Source organism: Grampus griseus (genome assembly GCF_964374135.1).
Source record: "Grampus griseus genome assembly, chromosome: 17".
Taxonomy (NCBI): domain Eukaryota; kingdom Metazoa; phylum Chordata; class Mammalia; order Artiodactyla; family Delphinidae; genus Grampus; species Grampus griseus.
The window spans coordinates 41,712,906-41,726,369 of record NC_139011.1 but is presented as its reverse complement, the minus strand read 5'-3'; the positions used below and the strand labels follow the sequence as shown (position 1 = coordinate 41,726,369).

At 45.5% G+C, this 13,464-nt stretch overlaps 1 protein-coding gene across 2 annotated transcripts; it reads right to left on the bottom strand.

Annotated features, from left to right (window-relative positions):
- Window positions 1-278: 278 nt before the first annotated feature.
- GEM (GTP binding protein overexpressed in skeletal muscle) lies at window positions 279-12,510 on the bottom strand. 2 transcript variants are annotated; one of them, XM_082675273.1, is made up of 5 exons: window positions 12,406-12,510; window positions 10,596-10,998; window positions 4,137-4,213; window positions 3,144-3,348; window positions 279-1,646 (listed from the first exon to the last, which is right to left on the bottom strand). In XM_082675273.1, exons 2-5 carry the CDS (start codon window positions 10,987-10,989, stop codon window positions 1,369-1,371), a joined length of 954 nt encoding a protein of 317 aa, XP_082531399.1. In that variant the 5' UTR covers window positions 10,990-10,998; window positions 12,406-12,510; the 3' UTR covers window positions 279-1,368. The 2 variants fall into 2 exon arrangements, with proteins under 2 accessions (XP_082531399.1, XP_082531400.1); XM_082675274.1 differs by having other exon boundaries at window positions 10,659-10,998.
- Between the last annotated feature and the right edge of the window lie 954 nt (window positions 12,511-13,464).

The following is a 13,464-nucleotide window of genomic DNA, read 5'->3' as shown; positions in this document are numbered from 1 at the left end:
ATCTTGCTTTTACTATAACTTGGCATTTACATGACCTCAAATACTTGCTAACTGTATCAGCCGAAAATCACTTTGCATTATTGTGAATCACATGTCAAAGGAGAGATGTCAGGGATACTCTTTAAAACAGATGATGACTGGGCTCTTGCCAATGAAGAGAAGAAATAAAATAATAGGTAAGTTTCTTTATAATGTGCTTGCTCTAGAAGCTACATCAAAATGATCGTAATCATCTTGAGTCGGGAGGAAAAACATTTCGGAATGTCTTTTTTTTCAAAGATTTTATTTATTTTATTATAAGACATATAGGTAAAAACTTGAATATTCTGAAAAAGATAGAAAATGGTAATAAAATGGGCATTTTTCTTATTAAGAAACATGTTCATAAATATGCTTTATCAAATGTTAAAATGGTTGTTATTTTGCAAAATAATAATAAATAGAGCAGAGCTGTGGCATAAAAGGGTCAACCCAAAATGCTGGAAGTATTTATGTTTTGTGTTTTATAAAACTGCAGACCTTCGATTATATTTAAAAATTTGGTATTTTGCACTCCAGGTTCTCAATAATTTAGATTTTAAAAATATCTTTTTATGATGGCCCTATGATTTTAAAAATAATGCAACATAAAATGTGGTTTGACTAAATAGAATTTGATTAAAATAATTTTCCTTTAAATAACAAATTATAAGACAACAGTAGTAAAGATATAATTTTTGAACCCATTAGTGGTACACGTAGCAGTTCCCAATCCTATACACTTCTGGATCCCTGACTGTGGGCACTGAACAAAGATTGTTTACTAAGCTTTAGTTTCCAGCAAGTCCATCGTTTCTTTTCACAGCTTCATGGAGCAATAACAGTGAAGATCGTGATGAACCCAGTTCCGCAACCCTAGCTCCACAAATATAAGGTACAGAGAAAGAAGTTCTCCCTCCTTTGAAAAATTCCTTCGATGGCTTTCCTATATTTGTCTATGACCCACTGATCGGCCTCAAATTCACATAACAGAACACCAGGCAAAATTTTAATAATGAAAAATTCTTGTCTAGGCATTATTTTGTAGGCTTCAATTCTCTACTAGCCAAAGGAGAGAGGAAACACATGTGAACACCAACCATGTCCCCTAATGAGTCTTGGGTGTTCAAGCAGCAAAGGTCAGGCTTTTCCTGTAAATAAATACTGAGTCTTCACAAAGCTCTTTCATTTCTCATGCATTTTGCTGCCCATCAGCCTAGCACGTTAGTTCCCAGCTAATAACGGGGGAAGCCACATCTAACAATACTTAAGAATCCAATCTAATATAGATTACGGGTCCCAATGGCCTTCAGTGATGTCCACTGGGGGACATTGGATGACTCCGGGTGCCTAGAGCACAGAGAGGTCATGGCAGGATTTGGACTTGAGCTTGAAGGCCATGTTCTTGTTGTTTTTGGCCACGATCTTGCCCCAGAAGCGCCTGGCTTTCCTGGGGATGCTCTCTCTCCTCTTCTGGTAGGCCAGCCGCCGCTCATTTTTCTCCTTGCTGTCCCGCCGGAGGCGGACCTGCCTCACAATGCCTTCAAACAGCTCCTTGACGTTGTGCTGGACAGCTGCAGAGGTCTCGATGAACTTGCAGTCGAACACCACAGCACACGCTCTCCCTTCTGGTGGGGAAAGGAGGGGAGAAGAAAGTCAGGGGGGCTGCAGAATATGACCCTACACACAGAAAGCCAAGCTGGATGAGTCCTAATTTTAAATGGTCCTCTAGGGAACTCTAAGTCAGTCATATATGCGATGGATACAAGAGGCCACTGGGACACATGTCCTCCCAGGGCTTAAATAGAAGGAAAGACTCTCACACGAAGGTTCCTGGAAACAGGAGAGATGGGCTTTAGATCTGGCCCACCAAATTCACTGTGTGAAACTCCAATTTCGTCAAATATTGGAATATTAATTAGTCAAAGCCATAGCCTAAATTGATTCCCATAAGGAACTGGGTTGAATACTTTATAAACATTTTTTTAATGTTTACAACAATCTTTAAGAATACATTATCCCTTTCAGATAGGTGATGAGACTGGAGGGGAGAGAGGTGGTCCTTTAAAAACTTGAGACAGTTCACATAGCCTGTAAGTGACAGGTGTGAATCCAGGCCTGCTTCACTCTCAAGTTCATGTTCTTTACTCTTTCTCCTGAGTCAGTTTCCTGAATTGAAAATAAGAATCTGACTATTTGACTTTCCTCTCTGAAAAAAAATTTTTTAAGCTTTGATGAGATATTTTGAAAAAAAAATTGGAGAATTTCACACAGTACAATACAATTACGGCAATCTATCCAAACAAGCTTTTCTGAAAGTCTCATTTTCGAATGTTCTATTGTGTTCAATGACCAGGTGTCCAAGTTTTGGTTTGGAAAAAAATGACTACTGTAGACGGTCATTTCCTAAGAGTAAGACATTCCCAAGCTGGTTGGGTCTATTAAGTATTCAACAGGGTTCTTTTCTCCTAGGTGGAGCCTGGCAATGCAGTATTTTATTTTTTTACCATCGTACCAAATCTGTATTAGGCCAATAAAATTTTAAGGGCCCCCAAAGGCACTTGGGTGCCAACTCAACAAACAGGAATTATCCCTGAACCAAGTACGACAAAAGATACGTGACACCATCAGACTGATGCCTTAACTGAAACTTAGGAAGCAAAGGGTAAGGGCTGGGAGGGTGTTTCTCGGGTCTACAGGAACCAGAGGCAACCAGAGTGGAATTCTTAATCTCAGTGAGACTCTCACAGTGCCCCTAAATCAAAGTTCCCGTCCTTCTTGCTTGAAGATGCTACTTTCACTTCCCAGGACTCTTGAGATCTCCCTGGAGAGTAGAAAGGACAAGGAGCAAAGGCTGGGGACTGCCAGTAAACCCCTGAGCATGACCTCTTCCCTAAAGGAATTCCAGGGAAAGCCTTGGGGATAGGGAGATGGGAATCCTGCTGGTAGAACAGATGATCTGCTGGGAACAGGGGCACCTTAGAGAGTATACATAAAGCTCCATGTGGCATTTTAATAAGTCCCTGGTTCCAACTTCATGAAAGAGGAAGGAAAGAACAACTGTTGGAAGGAGAATGCAGGTGACCCAGAGGCAGTTTCTATGGTATTGGCACCACTCCTCTCACCTGATACAGACACTTCCCGGCACCGCACCAGGTCACTTTTATTGCCAACCAGAATTATAGGAATGTCCTCTGTCTGCCGGGCCCTGCGGAGCTGGATTCGAAGCTCAGATGCCTTCTCAAAGCTAGCTCGGTCCGTGATGGAGTAGACAATCAGGTAGGCATCCCCGACTTGCATGCAGTGGTCTTGGAGCCACTCATTCTCCCCCTGATAAAATGAGATCTCCCATGAGCTCAGACTTGCCTGGTAAATGAGGTGTTAGTTTGAAAGAGACAATGTGTTTATCCTAAAGTACCCTTGCTGATATGAGACAGGAAGAAAACTTATTCCAACTCTCCAAAAGGCATCAGTCTTCCATGCCTACAAGATGTCTGTGGCTGTAAAGACTCCTAGCTCAGACAGCACTGATGCCAAAAAGTTTTACTTTATGATTCCTCCTACAGCTTGAGTTGATAAATTATACAAAGAGTCTGCCAAACAATATTTCCAATTTTATTTAAACTACCAAAAATGAGTCCTTCCTGGCTTCCATAAAACTCTTTTGCCCCTAAGTGACAAAATGAAGAATCCTTTTGTTAGCATAGGAGGGTTCTTAATAAACAGAAGGTCTAGCAAATGGGCTCAGAAACCCCAAACCTTTAAAAAACAAATGTTGAAAACTAGTAGTGGGAGTGTCAGCTTCATATAATATGTTTTTACGTAGTTTAAAATTATCATCCATACTTACTGGCGCTTTCCCTAAAACAAACACACTTTTTTGTATTCTTGAATAGAACTAAAGGCAAATCACTGCAACTTGCTTGTTATTCAGATCTCATTTATGAACGACTTGTTCCTTAGAACAGTTTCATTCTCCAGAAGTAAATGCTTTTAATCAAGAAAATGAGTCCACCTCATCTGCAACATCAAAAAGGGCAATGTCACCCTTGCCCCAAACAGCCTGTTGGAAGGCAGGCCCTGAAAGGAATTTACAGAGAGCTACAGGCTCTGCATACCTTATTTTCCCACATGTCCAGGAGTATAATTGTTGCACTTTCCCCATCAACAATCAGTGTTCGCTCATATGTATCTTCTGGAAAAGAAAGAACAGTGATCCTGGAGGCAGGCAAATAGACAACACTTTTCTGTAAAAGGGTGTAGAAAATTATGCCAGAAAATAAACTTACTACATATGCAATTAATTATGTAAATATACAGAGTAAACTGTGTAAATATTCACACAGGCAAATTATTTTTTTAATCACCTTCAACAACATTCTATGTATATTCCTCCAGTATTCTGCTTAGTAATAAGGAGAACACCTACATCTTCTGAATGTGTATACCTAAATGCTTGAAATGAAAGGCATTTGTTTTCATCATTTCTATACCTTTTATGTAGTAAAGCCATTCAGGAGAATAAACTCACTTTACTGCTTTTGACTCAGAGTCCACAGACGGTGCCGTGAGAAACCCTAACTGCCCAGCAGAACTGTAAACCCAGCTCATAAGCCTTCCATGGAAACCCACTGCACCTTTCAGTGGGGTGATTACTGAACATTCACTGGCCATTTCAGGAGCTTTCAGCTCAGAGACATTTCTCCTCTTTTGAGATGTGCAAGAAAAAAATCTTGAAACTAGCCCTGCTTTGGCGAAGTTTTCTTCGTTAAAAAAAAAAATACAGTTCCCTAGGAATAAACAGCCTTGTTTTTCCATCTTAAGTAGAACAGAAGTGCAGTCTCCAGCTCTACTTAGTAATGGAAACCTTCCCCCCTGCATTTGAGCCCAGATGGAATGCAAGCGAAGGGTGAATGCAGTACAAAGGGCCAGAGCAGCTCCATCCCAGAAAAATCAGTGGGAGTGGGTAGAGGGGGGATTAACTGAGTTAACTGGGATTTTTGCAAGAGAGATTCCCACCAATCCCACACAACTGAACCCATACCCACTCTATTTTCACAATGAGGTTTCCTGTTTTGAATTTTATCATGTGAGAATTATGATCTTCATAATGATTTTTTGCCATTTTTCTTGCTGTTCCTTTTGCCTGGAATCTGTTCTCTCAAATATCGAAACACTTGTTCCCTCAGCTCCTTCTGAGGGATGTGTTCACTGACCATCTAGTTAGAATTCCATCGCCTCTCTGCTACCAATAATCCTTACTCCCTTCCTTGTTTCATTTTTCTTCATTGTGCTGACTGCCACCTAACATGAATCCATTTAACTTATTTTATTATTTTCTGTCCCTCTTGCCTTCCAGAATGTTAAGGCAGAGACTTGCATCTATGCCGTTTACTGCTATTTCCCCCAGCACCCAGGACAGCGCCTGGTAGGTTGCAGGTGCTCAGTAAATACTTATCAAATGAATGAATAAATGATAAATATAGCATTGTGGCTTGTGAGCACAAGCAAACCTGAATTCAAATCTGGGTGCCATCTCTTATTAACTGTTTGGCTCAGGACTGCTTACTTAAGTTCTCTGAGCCTCAGTTTCTTCATATGTGAAATGGGATTGATAACAGTATCCACACCTCAGGGCTGTGACAGCTACATATATTGAGGCTGGGCACAAAGTAGGAATGCAATAAGTGTTAGCTGTTATCATCACTTCTTCAGATGGAGGAAGTTGGCTCCTGCCATACTTGCCATTCCCTGCCATAGGTAAATCCTAGCTTAAGAGCCCTGCATTGTAGGAACCAGGGCACTTCCTGTTTCATAATAGTGAGAGGTTTATAAAAAGCAATGCTCCTGGTTCAATGTTTCTTCCTCTAAGAATTAGAGTCAGGAGAGGGAAAGAAAAGAAAATATGGACAAATGAGAATAAAATTAGCCAGGAATGGCTCTTTCTGTCAGTTTTCCCATCTCTTTAGGTGTCATTCTTCTAAATGATGTTAACAGTTTCCCACTGGGGGATTTTAAATCTATTATTCCCATCATGTCTGCCATCTACAATATGTATCATGAATGGGATCGCAGTGGAATGCCTAATTTGGCTTACTAGAGGTCCTCATGACCTCAACAGGCAACTTTATACAACCAAGTGCAAATCATCAAAGTTTGAGCAGCACAGATGGGGGTAGGGGGCGGGGGAGCTGACTGCCCCTTACCACCTCAGAGTTTTTCTCTTTTCTCTGAAAGACCTCCCTGCACTCAGAAAACTCAAAAAAGCGCTTTCTCTGCCCTCAGCTCATCACTCACCACGCAACAGTAGGCACAAGAGATTCATTTCAATCCTTAGTAGTTCAGACAGAAACATACTGTATTCCAATAGCTAAGGGGAAAAGCAAACTCAAACTTTCTCTTGGCTTACGTGGTACCAGAAGAAATCTAGAGAAAAAGTGGACTAAAGATTCCAGCTGCAAAAATAAGGCCAAACTGCTTTTCTGTTCTGGAAAGTTCCTGACAGGATCATTCTGACTGGACTTACCTCTGCCTGAAAGTCATTGTGCCGGAAACCCAAAAGCCTAAAGCAATACACCTCCGCCCTGCTTTGTGCATATGCCCTGCACCTGGGCTTATGTATCACCTCTGGCCACATGCCCCAAGGATTTCTCACTCAAAGCATCCTGCTTGAGAGCCTTCTGCGACCAGGAGAGGACCTGCTTGCAACCAAAGCTCTATTTTCTCTTCCTCTCTTAGTCCCCACCTTTCAGCCTTTTCAAGGGTTAACTGGGTGAGAAGAGGGGAAATAAAAGAATATAAAATTCTGGAAGAGTCCTTTGAAATTTGCTCTGGGTGAAGGTGTATGGAGAAAGGGTTAAGGCCTATTGGCTTATAAGGCTTTTCAGTAACCTGGTCTGGGGAGTCCTCATTCTTCCAGTCCTCTCCATGAAAGCCAGGGGTGTGTTCTCACACCCTGCGTAGCAAGAGAGATCATCCTGAGGTGTGGGATGGAGTTTGTTGTCTGCAGCCATCTTCCCTGGACTAGCGCACCCCGATTTGTCTCTCTGCATCTGACCCCCACTGTGCCTGGAGGACCATCCTGCTCGAGACTGGCTCAAGCGCTGTGTGTGAACCTGCCCAAGAGTTCTCTTACCCGCTAGAACCGGCTAAGGCAGCCCCTCGAAAGTTCTGAGGCTCCGGCATCCCTCTCCCCTCAAAACTCTCAACTGGGGCTTCCCTGGTGGCGCAGTGGTTGAGAGTCCGCCTGCCGATGCAGGGGACGTGGGTTCGTGCCCCGGTCCGGGAGGGTCCCGCATGCCGCTGAACGGCTGGGCCCGTGAGCCGTGGCCGCTGCGCCTGCGCGTCCGGAGCCTGTGCTCCGCGGCAGGAGGGGCCACAGCGGTGAGAGGCCCGCGTACCGCAAAAAAAAAAACAAAAAAAAACCTCTCAACTGCTTTCAGCTTTCAGAGCGCAGAGGATCCCAACGAACCCTAAAGGAACTCCTGCTTAGGAATACTGCCCTATCCTCTAGTGGCTCACGTCTCCTCTGCACATATCACGGGGCCCCAGCCAAGAGGGACCAAAGTGGATGAAAGGTCCAGTTGTGGAAGATAAGCCCAAGGAAAGGAACCAACAGATTCAGAATCAGCTCTCACTAATGTTCGTTCACTCGGTACTTACTATGTGCCAGGCACCTGTTATCCTCTTAATACACTTTGAATAGTTATTGTCTCTATTTTACTAATAAGGACGCTTAAGGAGGGTAAGTTTCTTGTCTCCAGGGCACCTAGCTAAGTCAGTGTCAAAACTGGGGTCCAAACTCACATCATCAGGCTATGAGTCCGGTGCTCTCTCCTGTACTCCCTGTGCACACGTGCAATGCCTTCCACCTACCTCAGGGCTTCCAAAACCTAGTGGTCCTTAGGGTCCAGCTCAGAGACCACCACTTGCATGAACCCTTTTCTGATTTTCACAGCCAGAAGTAATATTTATTTTCTCCTCTGAATTCCCACAGCACTGCCCTTGTACCTCTTTGAAGACACTTATCACATCCTATCGATTTATAGCTGATCTCTACTGCATATACTGTAAGCATCTTTAAGGAAGAAGCCCCGTGACTCTTTGTATGTCCTCAGCGTGTCCCATCAAGCTCCACGGTATAGGTTCAGTAACTGTTTAGGGATGAATGGGTGGATGGATGAATGAATGAACGGCATTAAGCGTGCACAGAGAGTCATAAGATTATTGCAATATAATCTTAACAACATCCATCTTTATTTGGAGAAATGATGATGAGAGTATTGTGTAGTTTTTTTCTTATGGTTAATGCTGAAAAAAGAACGATGCAGTGAAATGCCGTGGAAAACCCTCTCCTTGGGAAACATAAAAGCCAACTAGTGATTCCAATAGCCACCTATACGTAAGGGCTGTAACACTAGACAGTATAAATTTAGTTACTCAAATAGGACACATTAGGTAGGATGAGTCAGCTGAGAAGCTTCTTGTTGCCCAAGTTTCCCTCTTTGAGGAGATAAGGAAAGGATTCTACCAACTGCCCCCTCTCCCTATTAAACAAAGAAGCTTCCCAGATACCGAAGCCTGCCTTCTCAAGTTTCAGGGATGGGTCAATCTTCTTAATACTCTATGCCTATGGGGATACTGCCCTCTGGATAGATACCACTGCACTCTAATAGACAAACATTTTTGAAAGTCTGTTATCCACTAACTGTTTCAATTCCTCCCTCCTAAAGAAACAAACAAAAACTCTTGGTTGGTCTCTCCTTTATATCAGTCTCCAAAGCACTTTATTGTTACTTCTTAAGGTATTCATATAATTTTATCCTGCTCTGAATTATAGCCACTGACACTTAGCTCCTTCCTAAGAGGGTACGTATGGTGCACCTCGTTCATCACTGGGTACCCCAGAGCCTAGCATGCAGCCAGGCATGTGGTCGGTACCCAGCCCAACGTGCTACAGTATGTAACAACATTTGGATGCTAAATCCAGGGGCTGCCGAGTACAGCGAAAGAACACAGGATTTAGGTTCAACCACAACTAGTTTTGAATCCTGTCCAGACCATGGACTAGCTTTTTCAACCTGGAAAAGTCACTTGACTTCATAAGCTTCCATTTCTTCACCTGTAAAATAGGGATATTAATAACAAGTTGGTTCAATTTTCGTTTAAGTATTATCAAAATACTGTGGGAAGTACTGAGCACAGTGCCTGGCACATAGCAAGTTCCCTATCAATGACAGAAGGAGAACACCACCAAACTAACATTATAAAATCCTGAGTTCTAATTCCAGCTGTCCCAGTGGGTGATTCTAGGAAAGCCCCTAAGACTCAGTTTACCCATATGAGTACAGGAATAATGTCAGGACCAAAATAAACAGTAGCAAATATAAGGCTCCCAACAAAGTGCATGTCACACTGCAAATGCGCATTCTAGACAGTAGTTCCTCCTCCCTTTCTCCTATAGTGACGCTCACCCACAGGCTTTTACATCCAAAGAGATACTGACCCTCTTTCTCCCTTGAAATACGGTTTAGCTATGGTCCCTGAGATTTCAGGAGTGAGGAGAGAAATCAATGTTCCATCAGTGAGTCATCATTTAAAGCCAGTTCGGAGCTGCCTCATGAAGCAGTGAACTCCCGGACAATGGAAGAATAAACATTTAGTAGAAATGGGCTGACAGTAGTGAGGAAGGAGTAGGATTTCTGTGCATGAAGTAGAGGGCAGAACCGAGTCATCGCTAAGACATCTTCCTACTCCGGAAGTCTGTGATTCAGCTGTGAGTTGCAGCTGAGCGTAGAGACAGACATGGTCTGTCTCTACGCTCAGCCGAGAACTGGAAGGCTCTTCCTTCATTTCTGCAGCTGCAAACAGGGACACACAGTGACCCTGGCATTGTCTAAGACAGGAGCCGTGGCTGAAAGACACTGTATGAAAACCATCGACTATTAGGATCCTCATCTTACTTCCCAGAATGTAGTGCTATGCTTTACACGTATTTGAGGAATATGTGAATTTTTGAGACTGTGTCACCTCAAATTAGTTTTGGAAATCAAGGCTTAAATAATAAATATTTTAAATGAGATAGTACAGGGAAAGTTGTCTCGAAAAACTGTAAGACTCTATACAAATGTATGTATCATCATTGTTGTATTTCACTATTTTTTTAAATGTGCTATTTAAAATACAGATTTTAAATGATTTTATACCCTCAAAAGCCTCTAATATTGCAATAAACAAACTAGTGAATTCATCCTAACAGTTTTTCAAATCGGTTTGGTTTTAGGTGTCACCATGGAAAAAGGCTGTGCCTACACTCAGTTCTTGAAAGGTCCAGGTCAGAAATGGCAAAAGCCAGAGGTGGGATCCTGACCCTCTGGCTCTGCCCTCTATAATCTGTCTCCCCAGTCCCTTTAGAGCTGGAATCTAAGAAATTCCCTTTCTGGCCCAGGTTCTATCTACGAGCATTTTCATTTTCTTGTCCCAGGGGCTTATGCCAGTGCTTCTGTGGGGACTCAGCTCCCGAGCCAGAGCCAAGAATGCATAACCGCAGTTCCCAGCTCTGCAGATAAATGACCCACCTACTCGCTCTTTCTCCTGGACCACTGCTGACCACAGAAGCCCGCTGGGGCTGGTCCACCTACCTCCCAGCATTTCGCAGTCACTGTCCATGCTGTCATGCACGCCTGCAAAGATGCTGGCCAGAGTGGACTTGCCCACCCCCTGCTCCCCTATGAGAACCACCCGGTAGTAGGTGTTCCCCGACTCGGAGGAGATGACTGAGTCCGTGGAGTCGGAGGACCAGCTCCGGCGGCAGTGGTCCTCGGGGGCAGCAGAGTGACGGTTGCGCTGGCTGTACTGGTGGGGCTCTTTCTGGACCATCAGATGCCTGCCATCGGCTGGGATGCTCCAGCGCTGCTGCTGCGGCTGCATGCCCACAGTGCCCTGGCGCATGGTGACATTATTCAGAGTCATCGTTGGGTCCTAGAGAGCAAAGCAGCCAAGGTGTTAGCATTAGGAAGCATGAGTGAGAGCTCAGGGGGCTTAAACCAGTCATCAGTGATGTTCTATTACATGAGGTAAGACCCAAGTAACCCTAACACAAGGAACACCAATGAAGCCGTCAACAGGCTTTCAACCGAACACACACACACACACACACACACACACACACACACACACAGTTACCAGCTCCTCAGGCAGATTGTCACTTGCAAAGAGGAAAAAATGCCATTAATATCCCCCACTGCCCTGGGGCTTCCTCCATCGTCAAGGAAGCCTGGGGATTCCCCACTCAGAGCTGGCACAGAGGTAGCCAGAAGGAACCAACAGCCTCCAGACATGGCTTGAAAAGCAACAAGTTAATGCAGCTGGGGACCAGCTGGCCAGATTAGCTGCTCTTGTCTAAACATGGCTCTTAATTGCACCAGCACCCAGTGGGCCTCAGTGGGAAACACGTGACAATGACATCACTCCCCCTGGCTGGACTGGACAAGAGATTATTGGAACTTCCATGTTTAGTAAAGTTGCCCGGATGCTCCCCAGCTGCCTGAATTAGCTATTATTTGGGGGGGCGGGGGGGAAGAATTTGTTTGAGGTTTATGCCTCAGCTCTGCCCTCCTGTCCACGGATATCACATTTAAAACATCCCAGCCCCATGCCTTGTCTTTCTGGCAGGGAAACGACCCGCTCAGGTTCAGACCTGTCAAATTCGCAGAGAAAATGCTTCACTCTTATTAAACCATGTCCGCTTCAAGAGTTCTTTAATTCAACTCAGATTTCCACCTTTCTGAAGCACATCAGGTCAAAGACTCTCCCCAAAGACATTCAACAACTTCGCTACAACTTTCCCTTTCCCCAGGGAAAGTTGCATGGAGGTCCCCCTTGCACGGAGGTCTGTACTCCCAGGCTCCTTGAGATAAAGTAGAAGCCTTCTTATTTGAATCAGCAAGATCCACTCGGGAGAGCGAGAAATGCGCAGACACTCCCCTTCCCACGCTCACCCCCACTCTCCACACCCCAACCCGTCGATGACCCTAAGCACGACCCTGACCGCGATGATCAGCCGGGTTTTTTAATCTCACGAGCAGCGCCCCCGTTGGCCGACTTGAATTCAAACAACCAGAGCCTGACGGCTGCCCTCTGACCACAGCCTGTAGGAGGAGGTGGCCCTCTTCCTGAACTGAAGCAAGGAACCTGCTGATGACAGATGGCATCCTTTGCACCTTAAACTTTGCCCCCGACCTGGAAAACCACAGTGCGGACAGCACGTTCCGAAGGCTCTTTTCTCAACTTAGAAAGTTCTGCGGGCTGGGAACGCCCATCCCTTCCCCAACCAGCCCCCCAACCCTCTCCAGAGTCGGGAGGGCCCCCGCGGGCCGCCTGGCTTACTTGGGCGTCCGAGGGTCGGTGAGCGCTGTGATGCTGGGGCCGCCGAGCGCAAGGGTGCTCGCGCGTTGCCGCCGTCTGTGCCTTCGCCGGAGCCCGCCGCCCGCAGCCGCCGCGGCCCCGCGGTTTATACCGGCCCGGCCGACCCGCGCCGGGGCTTTTCCGTGACGTCAGCGCCCCCGCCGGGAGGGGCCGGCTGTGCAGCAAACCCGGACTTGCAGCCACTTCACCGAATCAGTTACTCGCCATCATGTGACCCCACTCTCCCCTTTTAAAAAATAACGACAGTTCAATCCCGGGCTCCTTTATTTTGTTTTGTTTTATTTTATTTTGACCAGGTGGACACAGGAAGGTGAGAAAATACACTAAGTGCCACATAATCGCGCTTCCCAGGAAAACACTTGCTAGCTGTCCGGATAAAGGATGGAGGAAGGGGCAGGTTTGAATTGGAAACCCAGTTTCGCCAGAAAACAAAACAGGGATCCGCCGGGCGCGCGTGGAGACTTAGCCCTTCGGATGGGGCTGCAGCCACCTTGAGCGGTCACGGCTTGTGTTAGCCGCATCTTCTGCAAGGAAAACAGCCTCTTCTGCTCCTTCTCCTTTCTCCCTGGAAGAGGGATGGAGGGGAGCCCCACACTGCTCTGTTTCCCTTCTCTGACAGGGACCCAGAGAGAAGGGGCCAGAGGAAGTTGAGGAAAGGGGACAAGACCTTGAAAAGGTCTTGAAAAACAACCTAATTAAGGATCCAAGCAGATTGTGCTAAATGTTGCCGGCGCTCCCGCTCTGGACCGGGATGCAGAGGCTCCTCAATCAGGGAATTCAATCAGCGTCGCGTTCGGCAGCATCTCTGTACCAGGCTCCCTGGCATGGCTGGGCCTGGTCTTGGAGCCAGTTCTCCACCCATGGGGGGAGCCCTGAGCCAGAAATGGGGCCCAAGTCCCCCGAATGAGTCCTGTGAGTAAAGGGCACAGGGTAGTAATACAATAGCAACTTCTACTACCATTTACTGAGTACCTCTGAGTCCCTATACTCAGTAGGAACTGTTAGGCCTCTGCAGTACCT

Bases quoted from the DNA above. Each gene is read 5' to 3' on its own strand.
- GEM (XM_082675273.1), bottom strand. From the start codon at position 10,989: ATGACTCTGAATAATGTCACCATGCGCCAGGGCACTGTGGGCATGCAG. The intron at 4,214-10,595 runs GTGGGTCATTTA...TTTCTTTTCCAG, and splicing joins CCAGGAGAAAGAGCGAGTAG to AAGATACATATGAGCGAACA. The intron at 3,349-4,136 runs GTATGCAGAGCC...TCATTTTATCAG, and splicing joins TGGACATGTGGGAAAATAAG to GGGGAGAATGAGTGGCTCCA.